At 33.0% G+C, this 27,360-nt stretch overlaps 1 protein-coding gene across 1 annotated transcript in view; it reads left to right on the forward strand.

Annotated features, from left to right (window-relative positions):
- Positions 1 to 27,360, forward strand: part of grm8b (glutamate receptor, metabotropic 8b) — a 346,404-nt gene that overhangs the window by 264,971 nt on the left and 54,073 nt on the right. Inside the window, exon 7 of the mRNA XM_056452403.1 lies at positions 10,906 to 11,106. Within this exon, the coding sequence (XP_056308378.1) occupies positions 10,906 to 11,106 (201 nt within the window). The remainder of the gene's footprint in view (positions 1 to 10,905; positions 11,107 to 27,360) is intronic.

Here is a 27,360-nt window from a genome sequence, read left to right on the forward strand (position 1 = left end):
GTTGGGATTGAGCTCCACTCATGGTGCTCGTCTCTTGCCTCAACTCTAATAGCTCTGAGCCCTTTATGCTCGAGTGAAATGGGTGTCCACGGGAAGAATGAAAGCAGGCCAAAGATTCCTGTTAAGTGGAGGGCACTTGAAGACATTTCATAAAGTACACCTTTGTCCGTGTTTTCTTGAAAGTATCAAAATTGCATGCTTTTTGCCAAATGTCTCCTGTGAGTCATGGCAGAACTGAATGTCTAACTCCTCATTCTGTTCTTTTTTGCTCACAGTACGATGAGAGGAATGCATTGTTGAAGTGTGCTGTCAAATCAAATACTTTTGATTCTGAACGACGTAACCTGTGGAAGAAATCCATATATGGAGTGAAACTTTTTCAGAACATTAACTTGACTATCGATTATGTGAATACAGGCTCCATATACTTGAGTACAGCATGAACGAGCATTTCATCAGAAAAGCAACAGGTACACAAGCAGATTTAAAACATTTTGAGTCTCATTCATGAAACATTTTTAAATATAGAAGTAAATTCTGAGTAAACTGCTTGTAAAATGTACCTTCCTGAAAATTCTTTCTATAGATTCACAAGCACTTTGTAAACATAACATTTGAGTTAAACAATTGTACAGTATGTAAATGAATTCCAATCATTTATAAATATAGCTAGCCACAATGAGCAATCATTAGGGTCCAAACACCACCCATTGGAAATTTGTTATGGTTTAAAAACCAAAAAAAAAAGATTAATTTACTTTACAATTTTTTTTAAGTGGTTGCAAACAATTTATGTGGGCTGAATTTAAACAATCAAATTATCCCAATTTTTGTTTTGTAAATCCAATGAATCATTTTTTTTTCTGTGTGTCCAAACTGAATTTAAGATGATGCTACAGCTTCATGAACATGTATCCACCACCTTCAGTGCTTGGACCCCTTGGATGACTGTAAACTCTGCCTAAAAATTATAACTATGTGAGTTATGTGTCCATGAATGCAGTGGAATGTCCTGGACTCTCTTCTCTTTTCTTATTTCATAAATCAAAAGTAAAATATTATTCTGTACAGTGTTGGGGTAACGCATTACATGTAACGCAAGTTAATAATATTACTTTTCTAAGTAATGAGTGAAGTAATGCATTACTTTTTTAAAATTAAGTAATATTTTTTGTCACTTAAAAAAATGTAACGTGAGTTACTTTTTAGTTTAGTTAATTCGCTTTTAAAAAATTGATTGTTGTATTAAAGTGATCATAGTCACGTTGAATCCCGCACGCAATGAGAGAATGCAGGAACAGACAGAAAGGAAGATTCCAGAGCCTTACATTTCTGTGATAAAAATATATTTTTTTTTTATTTTGAACACGTGGAAGAAAAGGAAAAGAGGATTATTTGAATGGACAAAAAGTAGCAAATGCATTCACTTCAAACTTTTATTACAGTTTTTTTCAATTGTTTTGCCACAAATTTCCAAACCCTGATGTCAATTTTCAAAACTCTAGACACAAAAATCTAAACAGTCAATACTTTGAACACAGACTCTCCAGTGTTCAAAACACTGCATGGTGCGTTCATTTCCTTAAAGAAGTCTTGCATTTGCAGGATCATTGTTTCACATAATCCTTTTATCATACAAATACTACAGGAACACAACTTTCGATCAACAGCACACAAGATGCACATCGTTTCAATAAACAATCTTTAACAATCATTAAATATTGTTGTTTAAAATATATGATACAGGTTTCATTATGGTTTATACATAAGTGTAGAGGGAGCAGTACAGACAGTGGATACACTGAACTAGTTTTATTCATTCCATCATAATGTATGTTTACTGTCATTTTTTTCTCACTGCACATTCCCAAATAGAAAGATGATATATGGCAACATATGCATGTATGACATATTTTATATATTTAAAATTCATACAAACTATTATGTCACATGTAATTTGCATAAATTTCTATATATCAGATTTCTATTTTAGATCTGTGTTTCCATCAGTCTGGTCTTGTTCATTTGGTCACAGGTTCTCCTCTACATCACAGTGGTGTTTTCATTACACAAAAATCTTGGAAAGAACCTTCTGTCAATGTGAATCCATGCCTGACATTGGTCTGCTGTGATTGGGCTTTCTTACACACAGTAATGTCAAATATGAAAATATTGTCTGTAAAAGTGGTACATGGATGGAACAAAGTAACCATAAATATGGAATAAGGATGAATAAAGATGAAATCTATAGATAATGTAGTACAGTTGGGTGATCTTCTGTGGTAACTATCCTAAAATTTTCATCCTCTAAACATGTAATATTGTACATCAGTTTCCACGCATCAAGAGTAATGCAACAGTTATTTATCATTTTGAGTGCTTGGATCAGTTGATAATAACATCATGTTAAGTAAATGAATGCGCATTTATTTTAAATGTAATGTTTCAGTTACATTTTGAAATGGGATCAATTTGCTGTTTAATTGTATTATATTGAATAGGTGATCTTAGTTTAATGAACAAAGTATCTTTGACTTGTGTGTGTTGTATCCAAGCATTTGAAAACAGAGTTAAGAGTTTTGCAAAAACATACAATTTTGACAATGGTTGTGAATTTTGTATCTAGTTTTGAAAATTGACACCAGAGTTCTGAAATTTGTGGCAAAACAATTGTAAAAAACTGTCATTTGTATATATGGCACCCTACAGGCACAGGACGTCAACATGATGTCATATTGATGTTGTACCCCAACGCGGGGATGTTGGATTGGTTTGAAAATGAAAATCGGATTGACGTCAGAACCCAACATCAGGCCGGCATCAATGTCTAATGTCCAGCCTAAAATAAACCAAATATCAAAGTCTAATCATGTTACACCTTGATGTTGTCTGGACGTTACTACTATGACATCTATCAGACGTTGGATTTTAGTCACTTTCCAACACAAACTAAAATTAACCAAATATAAACGTAATTTGATGTTGATAAACCTAAAGATAAAGATAAAGATGAAAAGATAAAGCTTCAGCCAGGTCAAAAAAAGTAATGCAAAAGTAACGTAACGCATTACTTACCATAAAAAGTAATGCAACTAATTACTTTTTTGGGGAGTAACTCAATATTGTAATGCATTACTTTCAAAAATAACTTTTTTCCAACACTTATTCCATAAACCTAACACTAAATAATCAATTGACCCGTATACACTAAAACCTTTTAGCCAGCTTTCAAATTACACTCTGGTGGCACATGCTATAATTGCTATAATTTTTGTCATTCATTCTTAAAAGTAGGAAAATGAACTAAAGAAACAATGTGACAATAAAATGATTGTGTTTAGCATATTGTCTTTAATGAATTTGATAAAGAATATCTATGTATAAGGATTTCATTTCATTTTTTTTTTATTTTATTTTATTTGATGTCTTGACTGTACATGATTCTTTACCTAAAACTAAGTGAACATCTAAAAAATGTGATACTTTATTTTCCTAAAAAAGTGCTGTTTCTTTAAAGGTTAATAGTTTTAAAATGTAGGTTTATATAATTGAGATGATTTAGTTTTTAAATAAGGACCTCTATATTCCAGCATACCCTTAAGCAATGAACAAGCAAGCCTGTTTGCTCCACAGAGCTGGTTTTGCAATTAAGAAACTGTGAATAAGAAGTTGTTAAATGACAGGTAAATACATAAAGTTCCCATTATGCTACAAAATCATTTCACGGCTCTAATTTTAATGATTCATTTTTAACATTACCACGATTTTTCATGTGCCTGTGCAGAAAATTCCTATCACTAATCATTATATTAAAAATGCAGAAGAGTTTTCAGATGAGGTTTAAATCTATATTGAAGTATGAGATGCCAGTTTTCTTCACGCTGAAGCTGCAGGTGAATACACGATCATTAAACGTTGCTGCTACAAATGATGAGTGTCATTTGTATAGAGCGAAGTCTGATGATCTTGTCAGGTATCCATCAGTGCTGTCTTCATTAAACATCTTCAAGTTTGAATTTTCATTAAAGCTCTGCAATTTAGAGTACTTTGTTTTCAACTTCCCTCATACTTTCTCAATCCTGTCAAAAAGCAGGGCAGTTTCACTATTCAAGTGCTTGGCATGATATACATTCCTTTTTAATTGGAGAAAATAGCAACATATACGAAAAAAGGAATCATGCATCTGACTCTAGTGCAGTAGAACATTACATTAGCAGCAGTTCATATAACACATGCCCATGTGTTATTATTCACTTCAAATTGTCATTTTTAATAAGGAAAACGAGGGTGTAATCAATGACTTCCTCGCTGGCTATAGGGACTCCTAATTGCTGTGAAATGTTCTATAGATTGACACTGACAGAATTCCCCAAAATCCCTAAATGTCAGTTGAATTATAAATTAGATGCTATCTGTCATCCTACAGCCCCAGTGCAGTTATGAATTGTTTTTTTGGTAATATCTTTGTCAGTTGAGCTTAAGCTGTGTTGTCTATAGTGACACTTTTTTTCTTTCCTTCCCATCGCTGTGGCTTTTTGATGGGAATGAGCGATAAGGACATTGTGGAATTTCTTGTTGAATGGTGATTCTATATAAATATATAATATACCTTAAACGCCCTATATACTTGTAGGAAAATTAAGGCGTGGTTAGAGTATATGGATAAAATAACTATGTTATTAATAGATACAATTAATATAGGCACACCACCAGTCAAAATGTTAAGACTTTTGTTTCATTATGTTGATGTACTTCCATCTGAAATGGAATATTAAGTGGTGGGTGTTTTTTTTTTTAGACATCAATCCCTTTTAGCAAACGAATGGTAAGAAGGACATGGTTAAGGCTATTGTGGCTGAAGCTGTCAAACTGACATCAACAGAGAAGGACTGCCACTTCAAATGTAAAAGCAAATGGTCAGCCATTGAACATTGTTTTGAAGACTCCTAAAACATTTTTTTTTTCAATGGATTAAATTGCATGGAATAACTTTTCCCCTAAAGAACAACAATGTGCACTAGCAAAATAAATATAGTAAAGACTTTAAGATTTGCTTAATGCTTTTGAAAGATGGCCCTCTACTCACCAAAGCTATTTGATCAGAAATATTTAAAATAGCTGTTATACATTTAAATATACAATACAATCTCATGGCAATTCGTAATGTTTTGATTAAGTGTCTAATTCGTTTGAGTTTGTACAATCTCATTCGTACAATTTAGTATGATTTGCTTACCTCCAATGGGGTTAGGGGTGGGGTGCCTCGCCTCCCTTTTAAAATCACATATTTTCTTATGAGTGAACTTGAATTACAAACTGAAGTATGAATTAGCTACTACACTGGCAAAACGTAAATAGTTATGTTTCCCTGTGATATCAGGCTGGAATATGTGTTAAAATTGACTTTATTTCTGTGATGCAATGCAGATTCCTTTGAATGGTAGCACTGTATCCGCTTGTTAAGTCGTGACGTGTCTGTGACGTCTGCAATACTGTTTCCGGGTCTAAGCTGCTATACTCATTTGAATTGAGAAAATGTTCATTTATTACCCCCTTTTAGTCCTATCAAACATTAAAGTGTATTTTATATAAAATCATGGTGTCATCAACAGTCTCTGGACTTGCTACAACACAAACACCAATATTTTAACAAATTATAAAAAATAAATAATTTTTTGGCCATTGGTTATTAGGCATGGATATATATATATATATATATATATATATATATATATATATATATATATATATATATATATATATATATATATATATATATATATATATATATATATATATATATATAGATTTTCAAAATATTATATCGCTTTGTAAACTTTTATTATTACCATTTGTTGAGTCTTCCCATGCAGATTGATGGAGCGCTTGGATCCGAAAGCCGCTTTGCGTGATGTTACACTTAACAAGTGGATAACAGAGTATAATTCATCACAGTGTGTACAGAAACATAATGCAGTACAATAATATATGGAATATGTATCATTTGATATGATACAATTTTTTTGAAAATAGAAATTTATATGAGCCTGTCATAAGCAAAAATGGCTCGGATGTTTTTTCAGTTTTTTTGTTCTTTATTTATCTCATGATGAAAGAAAATCTCTGTAATTAATTTGTCATTTATCTAATTTTCTCATCTAACCACAGCTGAGTGGTGTTCATCTGCCGCGAAACGGCAATATGTGTTAGTCTTGTCCAGGGCAAATTGAATTAGCCACCGTAAATGAAGTTTAATTAAGATGCTGGTTTTAATGATTGAGCTCTGTGTCCTCTGTACTGTCACTCATCACTCATTTAGACAAAAGACCCTTCCCTCTCATGCTTCCAGACTTTCTCAGCCCCAGATCTGGGACTGATTAGAAGACTGAAGTGTGTTTGGACTGTGTTTTCTGCACAGAATGGCTTGGCTTAACTGGATGCATCAAGATTTGCCACACTGCCTTTCAAGAACCCATTTATAAATGGGTCTAAATATTCAGTGAATATTGCTTTTGCAAACGTGTTCGATATTAGGGATGGATGCCACAAAATTTATATGATTACATTTCTATGGTGTTTTGTGCATATTATTAGGGGTGCATGTAACTGTTTTGATCCAGCTCTCAAATGAATACCTGGAGATGTTTCTTGGCACAGCCACCCTCATTTATATATAAATGCCCCTTTTTACAATTTTAAATATGTTGCATATATGTACATATATTTAAAAGCTTAACATGAACTTGTATTTTAAATCTGTTGATTGCATATATTGCTTATACTGTATACAGTAGTCAACATTCGAAGTGAATCAAAAATGTTTTTCAAAATCATCCTAGTGCAAGAATGAATGTTCTATAGTTTTAGGACATCTTTGGTGAAAGGTGGTGATCCACTTCAAACGTTGACAATACTGTCATACTGTCACACCCTTGATTCGTTCCTGCAGCTCCAATCACCGTCTCCTTCACCGGCCACCTCTCACCACACTCGTGAGCAATCGCCAGTATACTAATTACCTGCACCTGCACCCACAATCACCAAACACCTATAAATACCCACCTCATTCACTCACTCATCGGCTAGTATTGAAGTTGCATCGTTCATCTCACCTTCTCTTCTGCTTTCTCATGCCTTCTCCCATGGATGTCTCTATTCGCTTATGTACGACTAACAACTGAATAAGGAAAGTGACTAAAGCTATTCTGGTGTTTACCTGAAGATCTGATGTTTACCTGATGAACTGTGTGTGAGATTGCTCACCATTTGATGTTTCCCAGATGAACTGTGTGTGAGATCACTCACTTTCAGAAGTTTACCTTGTGAACTATTTAAGAGATCGCTACTGTCTGCAACACCACTTTCCTGCCTCGTCTTTCTGATTCAGATACGCTGTTTTGATTAAAATCCTTAAAAGATAACCATCCTTGTGTAACCGTGACACATACCACTATATGTATATGTTGACTACTGTTTATATATACTATAAGTGGGCAAGTTTGAACTCAAAAATTGAGTTTTTATTCAGCATTCTAGCTCGGAGTCTATTTATTATGAATGTAAAACGTAATAAAAAAAAAAAAAAAAAGAAAAGTGAGTCATTTTGTAAAAGCCAGGCCAGGTTCTCCCCTCTCAAGTCACAACAATCATTCTGATCACTGTCAATTGAGTTTTAACTAGCCCTGCATATCATTCCCAGCCATTCATGCTGGCCCATAAAACCCAGCACCTACGCTCACTCAGTTTTCAGCTTTGTCAATTGACAGAAGGACAAACGCTCACAGTCAGGTTAATCTAGGTATTACTTGCGCTCCTGTTTTCCTGTTATCTCCAACGTTCCTTGTCTCTCTTAATCCTGCTGTGATTCCCTCTTGGTCTCATTTGGTGTTAGTTTCATGCTCTATCCATCATCCTGGTTCCTTCCATCCTCTGGTCCCTCCATATCAGATCCACTACTTCAACTTCAAGCTGCAATAGACTCTTGTTTGGTTTATCTACTTTAACCACCCCTGTCAATAAACTGTTTACTATTTACTCATAGTTCTGGTCTCAGTCCACCTGCTTTGAATAGTATCATTTGATTGAATGAGCTTTATCAGTGGTTATCACTGATAGATATGGGCCTGTGTAGCCCTTCAGCACCTACTGGTAGACTCTGAAGGCTATTATTATCCTTCCACATGGTTAATCAGCTATCCTAATAAAGAAGACTCCAGAAAAAAAAACAACTCTGTTTTTAAACAGTGTTTTGTGACAGTTGGGTTTAGGGTTGGGGTTGGGGTAGACGTTAATAAATTACAATTAATGGGAAATTTCATAAAAAAATATAAATAATTCTTGTAGTTAATCAGCTATACTAATAGAGGAGACCCCAGATCGGTTTTACATTACTCTGACGGTGGGGGTAGACATTAATGAAATACAATTCATGGGAAATTTAAAAAATGATATAAATAATTCTTGTTGAGCCCATATTTATCAGCTGATAACCACGGATAACGTCCGTTCAATCGAGTGATAACATTCAAATCGGCTGCTCTGTCCTCCTCCTGACATATTTCTGCTAAAATTTTGCAGAAATCATATAAAAACTTCCTCCGCTTGAAGCGCATCACTTAGCATGTCAGAAAAGTAAGTGATTAAATACATAAATACATTGCTTAACCAATTTATACATGAATAAGTGGCTCACTTCTGTGATTTGGTGCAATATGAACCGTCCAGGAGTTTGTGTGAACCGAGCACCAGACCACCCCTTTCAGGTAGACTCAGGTATGGTTTGTGGGTGTGACTGCAACTCCATCTGTGCATACAGAAATTTTTTTATTTTACATTCTTTCTATACATTGAAATCTTTTTTTAAAATGTACATTGCTGATACACACTGTAAGTACTAAAGTTAATTAAATAAAAATAAATAAAGCTAAAACTTGTATAGAGAATCAACAACTTTAACAACAACAACTCAAAAATTATAATATATACTGTTAATCATAGCTTGTTAACTTAATAATTTTTTTAAAGAACAATGTAAACATGGTAAGGGCAATAGAGCCCAAAATCAAGTTCATAGCCCAAGCCATTTGTTTACAGATAAATGGTTTGGTTTGCAGCATTCTCTAAAGATACTGTATCCACCTTAATGTGGCTGAACCCAGGTGATTCATTAAACCAACAAGACGAGTAAGTGCTCCCACTGGTGAGGTAAAAGCTTCCCATTTAGTTGAGTTGTAGACCTTGGTTCACTACAGAGACACATTGTATTTCATTCTCTCTAAATGAGTTTCTATAAATTCTATCCTGACAACTTTAATGATTGAGCGCTCCGCTTGAACCTATTACTTTGCTCTTTGCTTCTGACCATTTTAAGCCCTCATTGTTGATTTACACAAGATTTAAAATGAATGGGGAAATGTATGTAATACACTCCACAGTTAAACTCTGATATAATAGAAAAGTCATGACAGGGTTGGCATTTAAGATTATGCATGTGGTAGACCTTTATCGCTATTCAATTATTCAATATATTGTGATAATGGGCATGCACAATATTAATTTCATGGGCAAAATACTTATAAAAATCATTTTAAATACAGTGAATACTTATTTATTATTTAAACATTTAGAGATGTCCTTTAATTATGTCCATATTGTTGTATTGGCACTAATACTGACAAGATACTAAACATTTTAAACTACTAAAACTAAAGCTTTGTTCAAACTCCGAGTTAGACGGAAAGATATGCAGTAGCTAGTGGAGTTATTTTACTTTAGATTCACAATAGTTTTTTTTTTTCTTTTTTTCTTTTATTATCCTATATATCTAACCTCAGTGAAAAGGTCATTCCAGTCAGCTTAAAAAAATATTGCAGAGCATGGCATGAGTTCATTATCATACATTAAAGCATGGTGAGAATTAGTTTAACATGGATTAGGGAAAAAATAGTTAATATAATGTATAATGTATAAAAACTAAGAATGAACAATACCTGTACAGCAATTATTAATGCTAGTCTATGCCAATTTCAGCATTTACATACAAATACATCATTAAAATCCAATGTTGTGCTTGATAAGTTAAGGATAAAGTAAATCCAGGTGGTTGTTATCGCAGATTGAAGACCGACAGGCTTATCGGCAGCCCATTGAGAATCCTATTGGGCTGTTGTATAAAACTGAATGGCTTTATTTTGTGAAAGCAACTGTCCTGGATGTACTTAATCCCACTCATTGCATGGCTACTTGCCACAAACATAACAGACACAAAACATATTGTTCAATATTTCTTTAATTAAATGAAAAGCTGACAGAAATTACACTAGGTGAATAAAGAATACACTGACCTACGTATTATTTATTCACAAGATGGCACCAAACAGTCAAAAAGCACGGTGTGACAGACAATCAGATGGAAATTAATGTGGATGTAGTTTTGTGGATTTGAGTGTATTCGCTTATGGTCAAAGGGATTCGAAGTTCTCGGATGAGCCTGCATTATTTAGCCAGCAGTTGTTATATCTCAAGATAACATATCAACGAATGTCACGACTGACCAATCAGAATCGAGTATTCCAGCCAGCCAATGAACTAACATTAATAAAGTTGACTAAATACTGTAATAAATGTGTTGTTAATTGTTTGTTGTAAATACATTAAATAATTAACTATCTAATTGAACCTTGTTGAACCTAAAATGTTCTCAAATGTGTTGGAAATTCTTTTAACTTTTTTAAAATGAATTAAATATGCATAAAAATCATTGCCTCTACCCCAAGTAAATTGGAAATCCAGTATTTTCACAATCAATATCATTTGGACATGATAAAAACAATTATTTGTCCTGTAATTATTTGGGCTGGATTTGAACACTTAAAAACTTAGCATTGCACTTTTCTTTTTCTGCAGGCTTGGAAAAGGTTGGCAGAGACTCCACTTATGAGCAAGAGGGAAAGGTGCAATTTGTGATGGATGCGGTGTACGCCATGGCCCACGCGCTGCACCGCATGCATAGGGATCTCTGCTCAGGATATCCAGGCTTATGCCCCCGCATGAGCAACATAGATGGCAAGGAGCTGCTCGGATACATCAGAAATGTCAGCTTTAATGGTGAGAAATATCTACTTTCTAACTCATTTATTTTCTGGTCTTTGCTTTAATTGGGTTGTTGAAGAAAAACTGAATGTTGGATTAGCTAGCAAAAATGTACAAGTTACCTTTGTTAACAACCAGAAATGTTTGTAGTTTGAAATTTCACAGTGTTTGGTTATTTACAATTTTTGATTTTAGTGTATAATAATTATGATTATTCTTGCTCCATAAAATGTTAATTAGAGATAATTAAACTATATTTTTAAATGAAACAGGCTTTTAAAAATTATTGAACTTCAACCATGAATGATTTAATTCTTATCTTTTTTAAAAGCTACATTTGTTCATAATTAGAAAATATTTTTCTTTTTAATTGCACTGCCATTATTATATTTACAGAAAAAAGTTGAATAAAAGTTAAATGTGCACCTCAGCTCTCCTGTTTCCACCAAAACTGCTTGTTGGGAGCTCCACAGGTCCAAATTTTTGGTCACTTGTGCCAATGCCAAACATGGTGCTAAAATCTTGGGCTGTGGACAATGTGAAACATGTATTGTTCTCTGATGAGGTCACCTTAACTGTCTTTCCTATGGTGTGGAGAAGCCTCAAAGAAGAGTATACCCAGACTGTCGCTTGCCCAGAATGAAGCATGGGGTGGATCAGTGATGTTTGGGCTGCAATATCATGACATTCCCTAGGCCCAATACTTGTGCTAGATGGGCACGTCACTGCCAAGGCCTACCAAACCATTCTGGTAAACCATATGCACCCAGTGGTTCAAACATTGTATCCTGAAGGCGGTGATGTGTATCAGGTTGATAATACACCTCACACACAAGACTGCTGACAGGGTGGCTTGATGAACATAAAACTCAAATTGAAATCTCCCAAGTCACCAGATCTAAATATTTTGGACCAATGGGTGTTTTGAAGGAGCACATGAGAAAACATTTTTCTCCACCAGCAATACGTAGTGACTTGGCCACTATTCTGGCCAGTGAAGCTCCCGATGACCAGTTTTGGTGGAAACATGATAGTTAAGGTGCAAATTTAATTCTGCTGTTAATTGGGCAGCTGGGGTTTTATGTTTTTTGGATAGAATCCAGGTTAGCACCCAGACATCCTTTTCAGACAGCTTCCTTCTTGGTGGTATGATGACATTACTCTGGATACTGTGGCTCTTGATACATCACAAAAACGATTATTTTTCAAATGCTATTGACACATAAAAGGTTCATAAATGTTTATAATGATTACAAATATGAATAATAATAGATTCAGTTACTAAGAATGTGCAGATTTCTTGAGATTTATGCTAATTGTTATAATAATAATTCGTTTTTGACATAGTGTTTTAATGGTTTGCGATTTATATATGAAACTCTAGTTAATACTAGCCTAAAATCCTAGCTTTAAGGATAGCTTAAACATGTATAATTAATAAACCATGGTCATAAAGAACTGTTGAGTACAGGAAATTTTTTGAATGACATGATGTAAACATTCCTTCACAAAGTGATCAGCATAATTATTTGCAAAATGAGGAGTCATTCATTCCTCATGATGCTCTCACTTACTCTGTTATTTCTCAGTTTTATCTTCTTCCATTTCTTTCCTCCCTGTATGAACTCCTCACCTTAGTTGGCGCACAACTCTTTTTAGAAATCGCTTTATTAGAAATTTTGTTTCTTCATGCAGATCAGCAAACATTCTTCTGTAAAGGGTTTTCTATTATTTCACAGACTTTCACATATATAGGCTTTTCCTTTTTTCAAAAATCCCACACAAGTGATTTCAGTCTTTTCTCTCGATTTAACATATCTTAATTAGCTTTTTGTTTTAAGTAGAGGAATTTATATAGTAATAATACAGATACAGTGTGTATTCTTCCTCTACTTTCTCATATAGTCCTGAATTTTGAGTTGTTTACATAAGCAGACAGATGTTTATTAGCATGCATAGCTGATTTTACTTCTGAATGTGAAAAAACATTTGGAAGAAAAGGCATGATTTGGTTTTATCCATGTCAGTTGATTGAATTGCAAAATGACTATAAACATAGACTAGAAATAAATGTTTGAATCCAGCCTTGAAAGAAAAAAAGTTTAATGATTCCCACTATAGATTTATTCTTTTTGATGTGGTTAAATCTATTGGTCAAACATTTATGGATACTCTTTCAAGTACATTTCAGTGACTGAAAATGAATTAATGAGCAGCTTGGCCTGGCCAGTTTAACTCTTCTTTTTGTCGTCTGATTAATTTGTGCATTTGATGATGTCATAAGACCTTTGAAATAAGACCCATTGCATTTCACACACTATTTACATGAAATTTCAACAAGCATGTTTTATGCCTTCTAGCCTAAGTTAGTAAAACCAGAAAAGATTACATTTAGTGTCAGTTAATATTTAATGTTTTAGTATTAGGTATTACCCAGCGCAATAAGGCGCAAGACGTGTTTTTTGTTGCTATTTTCAAACCAGCGTAGCCCTAATTTTTACATTTTGTGCCATGTTGTTTAAATAGCAAATCTATTTGCGCCACTTTGTGGACTCATGGGTGTTTTGGTCTAAAAAAGAGGAATGTTAAGGCACATTGTTGACGCGTTGCTATTTTGAAGAACTGAAATAGACTTCGCCATTGACCAACTAAAACCTGCACAAAAGTCCAGCGCAGAGCATGTTAGTTATGCACATATGTAGGTCCAAAATGCTTACACATTGTTTAAGATGCACATGATATACAGCAACACACAAATATCTTTAAATATGATTTTTTTTAAGATTTAGATTTTACAATAATTATTATTTCCTAGATAAATATAAAAACCACTTCCCCCATTCCTTCTTCATGTCGGGGGCCTTTTTTTCAGTTTATTCATGACAATTCGCTTTTGTATAATGTTATAGCAGTATTATTTATTATATGCATATTTATATTTGTTTTAATAAAAACAAGTTAAGATTTGTCCATCTGTCAGGTTTTGGAGACATATGTATCACCATAAGGGGCATAAGAAAAGGATGTGTGTTTGGATATAACCATGCTTTGTTATTACTGTTAATTTATTAGTTTGCTGGAAATTAGAACTGATTTTAGAAGTAGTTTTGAAACAAATCTTTGTGCTTAACAAACAAAATTAAGTATGTAGGCTAATGGTTGTCTTCAGCAGAGTGCGCACAACACCGTTTTCTTATCCACGAAAGTAAAGGAGTAAAGTAGAGTAAAAGTAAAATAAAGAGAAAGTAAAGAAAGCGAATGGAGGAGGCTTGTTTCTTATCCTCGTGCTACAGATGGTTTGTTGAACTGTTTTCTCTTTGTTAAAGCATTCAGTTTTTTCTCTTACAAAGTCCGCCCTGTAATTAGCAATTGCACCATGGTGCAAGGCACCTGACTCTAAAAGGGAATGTTAGATTAGACTCTGATTGGTTTAATGCACGTTATGCTCAAAATACACCCATAACTCATTAAAAGAATAAGCACAATCCTGTTAGACCATGTGCCATGATGCAAACTGTATTTTTCCGTTTTTAAAATAGCAAAAGTGGATTCGGATATGCCCTTAATGCTTTTGTGCCATGCACTTTAGACTTAGTAGTTGTGTGAATGACACTAAGCATCTTTGTATATTAGTATGCTCCTCTGCTTGTGGGAAAAGTTGTTTGTAACGTGCATTAGTTTATCATATTACCATCTCATTCTCATCTCATGTGTTTTTGTCTGTGTAACTGTGTACAATATGCAGGTGTTAGTACTTCAAAAAATTGGTGTTTGAGACTATAAATTATTGAAAATAATTCCGTAAATTTATTGCTTTTTTTAATGGTTTTAACCATAATTTAACTGTAATACACTTTATGTTTTTTTTGTTTTGTTTATAGTGTACTTTAATCAAAACTAAAGTAAGATTAAAATAAAATCATCTTAGCTGAAACACTATATTTTTAGGTTATACTATTTAACTTCAATGAATGTTTATTTGAAGTTTATAGTTAAATTATAACTATGCATTTCTGCTGATTAATTAAATGAACTGTAAGTAATATAATATTAGATTTTACAAAGATATTAGCAATTTTTTTTGTCAGTTTTAATGCATCTTCTTGTCAGTTAACATCAAATTGCCAGCCCTCATTAAAACATCAAAAACTTAGAACATGTAAAATCATAAGAAGGATTTTGATGAAACGTCCAATTTGTTCCTCAGTGTAATGAATGCAAAACCATGGCTTAAAGGGTTTACGCTTTTGCACAAACAACTGTGTTAGGAATGGATGTGACCACAAGCGCATGATAGTTTGGCTGTGCTCAATGATGTGACAGTAAATTGTTGATGTTTGTGTTCATTCAAATTCATGAGTCAAATATGATATAATGTGCAATGTTTAATTAGTTTGACAATTGCATTTCCATTGCTGTTCTTTTGTGTGTGCATTTTGTATTCATTAACATTCAGAAGACTGATCTTGAATGTATGTATTTGTGCATATATAAGTCATCGTAAATGCTTAAGATCACATGATGCACATCTGACATTTCTGTTCTGTGTTTTCTTGCATGGAAAGCTTGATCGAGTCAGTAAGGGACGCCCCCCCCCCCCCCCCCCCCCCTCCCCAAGCAAACAGCAAGAGGACAATTTCTAATCAAGTCAAAGATAAAAGCAACTGATCTAGGGAGTCAAGCATCAAACCCACAACCTTTATCCCAGAGCTATGACAGCTACTATCGCCAATAGGCAATTGCCAACTCAACTGCAATCAGATGCACTTCAGTGGCTTTATACATATGCTTATTTTTAGATGTGTGTTAGGCTTTTGACTGGAGAGCAGAGCTACAAAATGAACATGTCTGTCATGATCACACCAAATTCTTTCAGTTATTCTGCTGCCCACATTCTTGGATGCTTGGGGTGTTGTAGTCAACATATATCATACCTGTCATACCATACCATCTGGAGCTGTTTCATTGTAAATAAACAGTTAAACGGTCAGTAATATTTTTTATTATATAAATAAATAGAATCAAGTTATCAAATCTCATTAATCTTTTCTTCACTGTATAACTTTCTGATTAAAAAGCAACGAATGAATTTCTCATAGATTTTTAGTTTGATTACATTAAATAACAGAAGTGTCACTTTAAAACTGCACACATCTAATATTATAATGAAGCATTTGATTGCTTTCCTAACTTTTTATGCTCATTTAGGACAAAATTAGTTGTGTTTGAAAAAACCCCCACCAAGATCGACATCTTTGGATGTCATTATTATTAGTTAGTTCAAACACACACCCAAAACCCAGGCGTTCGCTCCGCTTCAAATCACGTGTACAGAAACTGTTTGGGAAATAGCATCTATTTATCACTGTGGAGTGCATCAGCTGATGCACCAACACAATCTCACGGCAATTGGTAACATTTTGATTTAGTGGCTAATTCGTATGAATTTGTACAATCTAATTCATACAATTTAGTACGATTTGCTCATCACCCACGCCTCCTTTTTTAAAATCGCACATATTGGTATGACTGAACTCATACAAATTCGTACGAATTAGCCACTAAACGGATAAAACGTAAAATACTTACGTTTTCTCATGAGATCAGGCTGGATGCACTGCTACTGTAATGAAAAGGAAGGGAATTGCACTGTTTTTATATTTATTTAAAAATGTTTTCATGCCTAAATAAAATAAAAGCACAGAACAGTCTCACATTTAAGAGCAAGGGGCATCCCCTGGTGGTTCGACGGTATGGGTTGCACATAGGAGGATCGGCTCTTTAATGTTTATTGCCACCCTATATAGAAAGATTGAAAACACGAGAGAAATACGAGAAAATACCTTTACGGGATCACAGCGGTATAGAACTGTAAAATGTGGGAGAATACTGGGAAAAGGAAAGGTCAACAGGTATGACATATACAGTATACAAGCATAAACCTGTGTTGTTGTTTTTTTCAGATTTATTTAAGAAATATATTGCCAGTTGTGTAAAATAATGTATGACTTGCATTACGGGATCTTGATCTCTGCTCTGTTGAAAATTCTGTTTTTGAAAATTCAAGTCTTCATTTAACATAGTTTTTTAAATGACATTTCTTGTATTTTGAAACAATATATTGTATAAGAAACAGAATAATTCCGTAATGTAACAGTATAGTACTGGCAGTTTATTATCAGGCTTTTGATCAAAAGCTTTTTTTAAGAAAAAAATCAAGGTCCATAATGATATTCAAAAGCTTAAATTTTTTTTTTAAAAAGCCAACAACAACATGGAAAACTCAAAACAATATGGAAAACTGTTAATTCATGGATTTTTTTTAAGGTTTATTTGTTTTTGATTTATATATTTTTATCTGTAGTTTTATGCATACTGAAGGGAACTGAAGTCTGAAGTACCAATTTCATAATATATTCTCTAATTGTCAGTCATTTTGTTTGATTAAATTGTATTTTATTTAAATAAGTACAGTGAAATAGCAATCAATATTCACAAGCTAGTCAGAATCTTAATAGCTAGCGATTGATTACCGTTCTGACCTGGAAAGATTTCACTGTGTTTTCATCTCTGTTATTGATTTTCTCTTAGTTTCTCACTAGCTAAGTGAAAACAGATTATTATGTAGACAGATAATGGTTGAATAAATGGAGGACAAAGAAAGGACATTGTAGGCTTCTGCTGTGAGCATGTTGGCAACTAAACGTCTTTATAAACAGCGAAAAAAATATCAATACATAAAGATGAGTTCAATAAACAGGGGATTTTAGATATCTACATCTATTCTTAATGCATGCCTTATCTCCGCCTTGGAAAAGGGCATCACCACTTCACATCAGACTGCTGAATTAATTGAAGAATTAACCTTTTGACACTCTCTTTTTTTTCTGACATGAAGGTGCTTTGCCGTCACACTCTGGCATGAGATCAGAAATATAATCTTTGGCCTGATTCATGTGGCCAGACACAGAGCAGACATGTTCTTGTGCTGCGTGTGGAGCTCTATTGATTAACCTGCATGTAAGGTCACATGAATACAGAGTCTAAGACTTGAAAAATCCTGTGCTCACCTCATTGATTGTCTTGCATTATAAGCAGTGTATGAAACTAGTTCTGTTTCTGGAAGTCGAGGGATTGAGTTATTAGAGGATAGATGTGATTCTGCTGTATCAGGTCACTGTAAGGGCAGTGGTTTGGAAATTGGTTTCTGTGCTTTGTTTGATTGCTTGGTCCAAGCCCAAGTTCAATCATATCATTCCCCCAGCCGCCCTTGCAGATTTTTAAGGATTTTTGGGTTAAACCACTGTACTTTTGTATATGTATATGCATTTGGTGTAAGAAATGTAATTTATTATATATTTATTTATTTACCATTTAATAAATTTACCAGTTTAATTTTGCTTTCAATTTAGTTTTGCAGACTTTGTCTATATATATATATATATATATATATATATATATATATATATATATATATATATATATATATATATATATATATGTATGAGTGAACGGTTTCACTATGTGGATCTCAAGTAACATTTTAATGTCTAATCAAATTGAAAAGAAAAAGAAGGAATGGAAAACATGTGAACAGATTGTTCATTTGTTTGTTCGTTCATTTGTTCGTTTGTTTGTTTGTTCGTTCGTTCATTCGTTTGTTTTGGTGCGTTTAACATGAAGCACTGCTGCAGCAGGTGATCAATGAGATTAGCCAAGCACAGGTGGGGGCGGAGTTGAAAATGCAGCCGTCAAGCCGGACATTTCGGGGTTCAAAGTTGCAGCAGTCATGATGACTGATCGCATTATTGTTTATTTATTTATTTATTGCAATAACAACAAAAGATTCACACTACAAATAAACAGAATGCAGTCTCTACAAACTACAGTTCATTTTTAAACAAAAAGGAAATTATTAATTAAATTTAAGTAGCCTATATAACAAACGCATGAGAAATAAGGGGAAAACGAGAGGGCACATAAAAAGGAAAAAAATATCCACGAATAGGCCTATTAAACAAAACAAAAAGCACAAATTCTAGGAGAAAATGAGTCTGAAACATTAATCTTTAGGCTACTAGATGTTGAATGGGATGTCAAACTCTTCCAGTTCTTGTTTGAATATGCCAAAAAGGTTTACATTTATTTACATTTATAAATATAAAACTTTCAAATATATATTTAAAAAGAGTGTTTGGATTAAGTCTTAAACAATGATTAAGATTATTTTGGATAATGAAAGCATTTTTTAAAAAGCACTTTATTCCAAAAAAGATTGAACAAAAGGACCAAAATAAATGAGCTACACTTAGTAGAAAGTACCAAGAAAGGGCAATAAACATCAATGTCACATTTAAAATTTCTGCATAAAACGGCTTGATCGGAAAAAATATTTTATAATCATATATTTTTATATTTAATAAAAAAAAATGTTAAACCTTATTTGTTAAGAAAGCTTTATAGAAGTGTCAGGATCAATAATAATTATTTTATTACATATCTGTAAGGCTTGAGTTAATATTTAGGTTGATTACTAAAATATATAATTTAAATCGTTTTTGGATAACAACCTCAAAGACTCGAGGGAGATTCATACTAATAGCTATTTGATGAAGCTCATGCTCAAGTGGTGTGTTTGCCAGCTCTCTTGCAGGAAGTGCTAACCTAATCAACAGAAGTTGTATAGTAAAGACGCTCATGCCGATGAAACACAGCCTGAGTTAAATGGTAAACAAGACAGCATTTGCTGAATACAGTAGTCTGTATAAAAAAGGCCAAATAAACCTGTGCAAACAATCCAACCATTTTGAACAAATTATTTAACAAAAGATGATTACTGCAGTAAAATATTTGTAGTCGTTTAATAAGCATGATGTGTACAAGATAGAGATGGTATAAAAAGTTAATTATTTGTTTGAAAATTTGTGAAATGGAAGTTGTCCAATAATAAACATGAAACACATGAGGTTGTTGTCATGCAATGAACCTGTTAAATCATGTAATATCAGTGTCATCATCACAGCTCCTGCAGTCGCTCTTCAGACGCTGCACTGGCTCAATCAGTCGTCTGATCTCAGAGCGCTGACGCGGTACTTTGATGCCACATGTCTTGTAGCGTCAGTGCTACATCAATCTGGACAAAATTTCTAACTGGCATGCACTGTTTTAAGACAGATTTCGATTGGTCTGCACAGCACTGTATGAAGTCGAACGCACATATCGTTCGTTCCTTCCTTCCATCCTTCCTTCCTTCCTTCCTTCCTTCCTTCTTTCCCTCCTTCCTTCCTTCCTTCCTGCATGCAAAAAAATAAAAAAAAGTAAATAAAACTTAACTGGGGATAAAAAGGTTAACAATAAGGGGGGAAACAAATGAATATAAATAAAAAACAATTAATATAATATAATATAATATAATATAATATAATATAATATAATATAATATAATATAATATAATATAATATAATATAATATAATATTATATAATATAGCAGCAATGTTGTGCAGTGGGTAGCACAATCGCCTCTCAGCAAGAAGGTCGCTGGTTCAAGCTTTGGCTGGGTCAGTTGACATTTCTGTGTGGAGTTTGCATGTTCTCCCCGTGTTCACATGGGTTTCCTTCGGGTGCTCCGGTTTCCCCCACAAGTCCAAAATCATGTGGTATAGGTGAATTGAATATGCTAAATTGTCCGTAGTGTATGTGTGTGAATGAGTGTGTATGGGTGTTTCCCAGTGATGGGTTGCAGCTGGAAGGGCATCCAGATTATTATTATCGCAGACCCAGATTAATAAAGGGACTAAGCCAAAAAGAAAATGAATAATATAATATAATATAATATAATATAATATAATATAATATAATATAATATAATATAATATAATATAATATAATATAATATAATATAATATAATATAATATAAGTCAAAGCCTTGATCATCAGAGCCAGATACACAATTCCGTACCTACTTAAAAGCAGGGCTCCTTTTGTACCATTACATCTAAGTTAATTTCCTGTGAAGGAAGCACCTTCAACAACCTCACAGACTCGAGGGAGATTCATACTAATAGCTATTTGATGAAGCTCATGCTCAAGTGGTGTGTTTGCCAGCTCTCTTGCGGGAAGTGCTAACCTAATCAACAGAAGTTGTATAGTAAAGACGCTCATGCCGGTGAAACACAGCCTGAGTTAAATGGTAAATAAGACAGCTTTTGCTCTAAGGAGGGCGTTCAGTCATGTAGAGAGCATACAAGATCATCTCTGTGGGGTGCATCTTTACAATCCTTGCCACCAGGCGTGGACTGCAGCCAACTGTGTACCACATCACTGAGAACATCACTTGCTGCCAGTAGCATTGAGGTTTTTTTGTTTTTTAGCAAAAGTGAAGTTTTTTCCGCTACAAGCTGGTTCATTCAATTGGATTAGAGAGTTTAATATGTTTTATGAGTATTTAGGAGAGGTTTATGATCATATGAAGTACAGAGAGACAGTCTGACGACCTGTGGTGTAAAGTAATGTATTATAAATTCTCAAATTACTGTAATTTTTTTTTTATTTTTATTTTTTTTTGAGGTTGTACTTTCTTGAGTACATTTTAGGGCTGTGTCAGTACTTTTACTATCTGTAGTCACTACTTTATATATCGTCACCTTGGAATTATAAGGTTTTATCTGCATTCTAAATGATTTTGAGATATTGAGCTGCAAAGTTTTTGCATTCCATATAGCAAACAGTATGTGTGAAACAGTTTTCTTTCATACATTAACATGACAGAGACCCTAAATGTACTCTAAATGTAAATTATCATAGTTCTCTTACATTTGCAAATTGGAGTTAAAATAAAATCACGGTATATGCAGATAGAACCTTCCAATTCTGAAAAGTCATTTTCCGCTTGAAATTATAAGGTTGTATCTGGCAGATCATTCAATTAAAGCATTACTTTTCAAGAAAAACAATAAAAATATATATAATTTGGTGTTGTAACAATATGTTGATGCTTGAGAAAGTAAAAGTTTTGCTTTCTATAACATGTATTTCATGTTTTAGGATGAATATTTTTTTCTTGTTCAAATTAAGCATCCAAGGCTGTGCTAAATATTTTGTCCAGTGCAGATGGTAATTCTATCTAATTAATATGTTGATATTTATTACAGTTTATGCTTTATATAAATTATTGAAATATATTTCATGAATTATATGCCCCATGAATTAAATTAAGTATGTGCCCTTTAATGCTTAATATTAAATGTAAAGCTCTATAAAGAAAACAGACACTGAGCAAATGAGTTTAATAAACACTGAGAAATGTTTCACTTAACATTTATACATAAATAAAAATATTTCACATTTAATATATAATTTTTTTAAATATTAGTTTCTTTTTCAACTATGTAAAATGTAACATTTCATCTCAATGTCAAAAAATGCTTCTAAATCATCACTGGACATTTCATCCTGGTCTTTCCCGCTGTCAATGGAGCAGTCCGGCGAAATTACAAAGAAATGTGATCCTGTGATCTCCTCGTGCGTGCTGATTGGCTCACAGAAAGAACCTTATAGAGCCAAGTTAGAGTTTGACTTGTATATAAAACCTTTTTTGTTTATTAAATTAAAAAGTCTAAAAATATAAAAAAATATATTTAAAAAATCAGATAATGCAAATAAGCTGTCATTTAATAAGAATATGTGAACTGGATAACTCAATTTTGACAAAAAAAAAGTCAGATAGAACCTTATAATTGTAAGGTGACGATATTTATTTTATCTTGTCTACAGCATTTGGCTAATAGTTAGTCCTGTGAATTATGGATTGAAAAATCACATCAGGCAGACTACTTTATAAATGCGGCAAACATGAAGCATTAAATGTATTCAAAAGATGCAAAATTGTTACTGTACATGCAACAACTGAGAGACTGTTTAGACTACATGTCACTGATAAAAACATGAAGGATATACCTATGACGACTGAAACTGAGAAAAAATAACTTAATGGATTACAGAATGTTTCATTTTTATTATCATGTATTAGCAGTGTCTTCATTTGTGACGCCAACAGATGGAGACTATAGCTTATTAGTCAGGGTTCAAATTTCTTAACCTAATTATTAACATATCATCACAGCTAGATTCACTTTGCATGTACGCATCAACTTGCTTTTTGTCAGCTTATTATGTATATATTGATTGTGTTCTCATATTAAATTTTCACATTTTTATTTATAGTCCATGAATGGCAGCTAATTTAACTTACACTTAGAAATAGATGATGTAAACTACGTTTTCACTTTGCGTGTGTAAAATGGAATTATTTTTTTAAATACTTTTAGAATGGCTATTTTTAACTCATACTTTGAGTATTATTTAGACCAGATACTTTTATTCTACTACTACTTTTTTTAGACCTCTAAAAATTACATGAAAAATAACTAGTACAAAACAGTGTTTCTATTTTTCTAAATTTCTAACTAATCTTTAGCTTCTACATTTTGTCCAAATATTAAGGGTATTTAGGTAGCTTTTTACAGCAATATTCCCTTTGCATTTTGATTATCACTGACAGACAACTTCTGCTATATAAGGTTGACATCACTTTTAAGACTAAATGCAAAGATTCATTATACTGCTCCATATCAGACTTTCCCCTATTAACTAAGTTAACTTAAGACATTACACTGTTTATGCGAATACCTGCCATGCCATTAATTTTGACACAATTCAGCATACAGTATATTTGCAAACATTGCTGTTCTGGCAATTTGTCCTATACCTTGTCAGATTGTTCTTCCTTCAAATAGTAGGTACCACATCTTGATGATGAAATATACTATGTATCAGATTGTGCTGCTAGTGTAAATTTGGATGTGGAGAGTTGTGATGTGAGGCAGTAATATCACCCTAACCTTCCCCAATCCTTAACCCCAACTTTAGCATAATTTGATGGGGATAAATATCAGGACACCAGCTAATTTAACAACCTGTCACATGGAGCCCCACTTTTCAAAAAGGCCTTTTTGTTTACTGTATATTTTGTGTATAAAAAGTGAAGTAAAAATTATCCTCATGTCAAATTTTAATTATTTTAAAAATATTCTTAAGTGCTGTTTAACAAAGAGAGTCTTAAATCTAATACTCTCCATTGATGTTTTGGTGAGGGAAGCTGATAAAACAATGTTGGGACACCAAGCTGATGGCATAAAAATGTTCTATTATCTATTTTTTCAATTAAATGATCTATATTATAAATTTTAAGTAGGTGTAGACTATGCATAAAAATATTACATAAAGCTGGCAAATATTGTAAAGAAATGACAGGATATGTGAAAAAAGATTTAATTTTTTTAAATATACATTCAATATACATTTCAACATAAATTTTTTTACTCCTTCAAAACATATAAAATGATGGAATACAAAGAACTAATTATGGATGGTTCAGATTATTTTCTACACAATAGTGCTTGTGTTTATTAATCCTTAACTGCAACCAAAACAGCAACATACGGATTGTAAACAAGCAAGTGAAAAATGTTCACAGAAAACTAAACTTTTTTTGGATTGGACTTTTTTTTAAATGCATCCTACTAAACATATGCACTATATTAACTGGTAATGCTGTAAATAAAATTACATTCAGACTGCAAAAAACAAAACAAAACAACTCACTTCACAAGCACAGGGATAGTTCACCCAAAAATAGAAATTCTGTCATCATTTTCTCACCCTTTACTTGTTTCAAAGATTTTTGTCTTCTGTTGAACACAAACAAAGATTTGTTTTTTTCCCCACTGTGGAAGTCAATGGTTACAGAATAAGCTTTCTTTTAATAATTTTCTTTAGTATTCAACAGAAGAAAGGAACAAAGGTTTGAAACCACAAAACAGTAAAAAAAAAAATTATGTTTTGGTGAACTAACCCTTCAACTGACCCACAAGTATAGTCCAAATGTGAAAATGCCATTTCAAAAAAGTGCTTTTGGTGAACCTGAAGAAAGAAAAGTACAATTTAACTGAAATGACCCAACAAAACCCTGCTACTATCAACAATGTCTGTATGGCTTTTAGGCCAATAACCTGAACTTGGAATCGTGGACGTTGGGGCACATGTTACTGTTCATCGTCAAGCTTGAAGAAGCCCTTATGAAAGACCTCAAAGTTGTATTTGAGTTTCTTTGGATAGCTGAGTTCCAGTGCATAAATGCGGCACATGAGGTACTGTAGGTGTAAGAATCTGCTCCAAAAAGTACATTTGCTCTCTCTATGGCTATTTCAGCTTTCTTGTGACCTTCATCCCTGGATTGGTTGTAATTTTGTAAGATTTGTCTTTTCACTCTGACGATGATTGAGGGACTCAAACACAACTGTTAAAAAAGGTTTAAATGCTCACTGATGCTTCAGAAGGAATCACAGGGCATTAAGAGCCAGGGGTGAAACTTTTAAACAGGATGATGTCATTTTTTTTCTTATTTTGTTGAAATATCATTTTTTGTATATATATATATATATATATATATATATATATATATATATATATATATATATATATATATATATATATATATATATATATATATATATATATATATATATATATATATATATATATATATATATATATATATATAAACAGAAAATACTTCCATATTTCCCAAAAGGCAAATCGCAATTTACCTTAATATTTAGATTATAAAAGTTTTCACCACCCGGCTCTTACTGCCTTGCATTTACTTCTGGAGCATCAGTGAGTGTTGAACCTTTTTAATATCTTTGTTTGAGTCCCTCGATCATCCTCAAAGTAAAACGACTGAAAGACGAATCCCACAATCATACGATCGCTGTTGCAAAGGGTTCAAATCTGCAGAAGATGCTGAAAAACTGAAGAATGTGCAGGACATGGAGGATTTAACTTTTCAGAGGAGTTTAATTTAGTTGTACTGAGTTTAACTCAGTACAAACATAAGATTGATGACCACCCATCACAAAGCAGAAAAGACACTCGTAAATCATCAGGAAACCACAAACCATATTAAAAACCAATGTATGTAAACTTTTATGGGGGCTATTTTTATATTTTGAGCTAGGTTTTTGTTTTTTGAACAATATGTAAACATCTTGTATGAAAAAATGTTACTCAAAACAGTACTAAATAAAAGAAAAACATGCATTTTGATCTTACTTATTTTGTTAAAAGTTTTCACATGAATAAAAAATATGTTCCTTTACCTGGTAGTCCTTGATAAACTCTGTCTTTTTTTTTTTTTTTTTTTTACCAAGGAAGAGTATTAAGCCTCTGATAACAGTTTATCTTCAAGAGTCAACGCTGTTGTCCTACAAATATATAACATGACATATTAAAATTGTCACCATTAACTTATCTTCCACCTGTCCAAATATGAATTTAATGCACTGCAATCAGCTTATAAACAGTTAACACAATAAACCAATTTCTTAAATATTGCATACCGTTATCCAGTGCACTTGTCAAGTGAATCACCTGTTGGGGACAGTGTGTAATGATTATTAACTGACCAATGCAATAATCCAAATCCGTCGCAAATAGTTTAACTAGTAAAATTTTATTTAAATCTTTATCTAAAAATGTTGTGACATTTTCAAATGGGAGAACAAAGAAGCTGAAACTAGCACTGGGTATCTGATGCACTTTTATTTTTATACTTAAAGTTGCAAGCCTGGCTTGCATAATAACTAATATGATTTTTATCATTATCTTGACTTTAAATAATGTTTGAAAAGAGGGCTTAAGACCAAGGAGAGCTTCTCTGAAAGGCCATTTACATGTAATTTAGGTTAAAGAACATAAAAACCATCATCTTGACAGAATATTTTACAAACGTGAGAATGAATGAGTGTTTCTCCAAACATGTACATTTTTGTTCTAACTGATGCCATCAGTGCAGCTACGTGAGCACAAATAAATCGAAGCTGCATACAAATATTATGTAGGTCTACTCAGTTTTATTTCATTAAAGATGAAATACTGATTAATTATTTTGGACTCCTAACATAAAATAAGAAGTTAATGTCACTGAAACATATAACATAAACAGTCTGGTCAAATATTGAAGATAGATTCTTGTGTAAAGAGTTTAAACTGAAATAATCTAACTACTAATCCTGCTCTAAAAATACAATCTAACATTATTTTACAGTACATGGATTATTTTAGTCAGATTTGCAAATGTTAGTGTCAACCAATTTGCATTAGCACATACAGCAACTAACTGCCACATACCAGCTTTACCGTTTATGT

The sequence above is a fragment of the Danio aesculapii genome, chromosome 25 (assembly GCF_903798145.1).
Source record: "Danio aesculapii chromosome 25, fDanAes4.1, whole genome shotgun sequence".
NCBI classification, from domain to species: domain Eukaryota; kingdom Metazoa; phylum Chordata; class Actinopteri; order Cypriniformes; family Danionidae; genus Danio; species Danio aesculapii.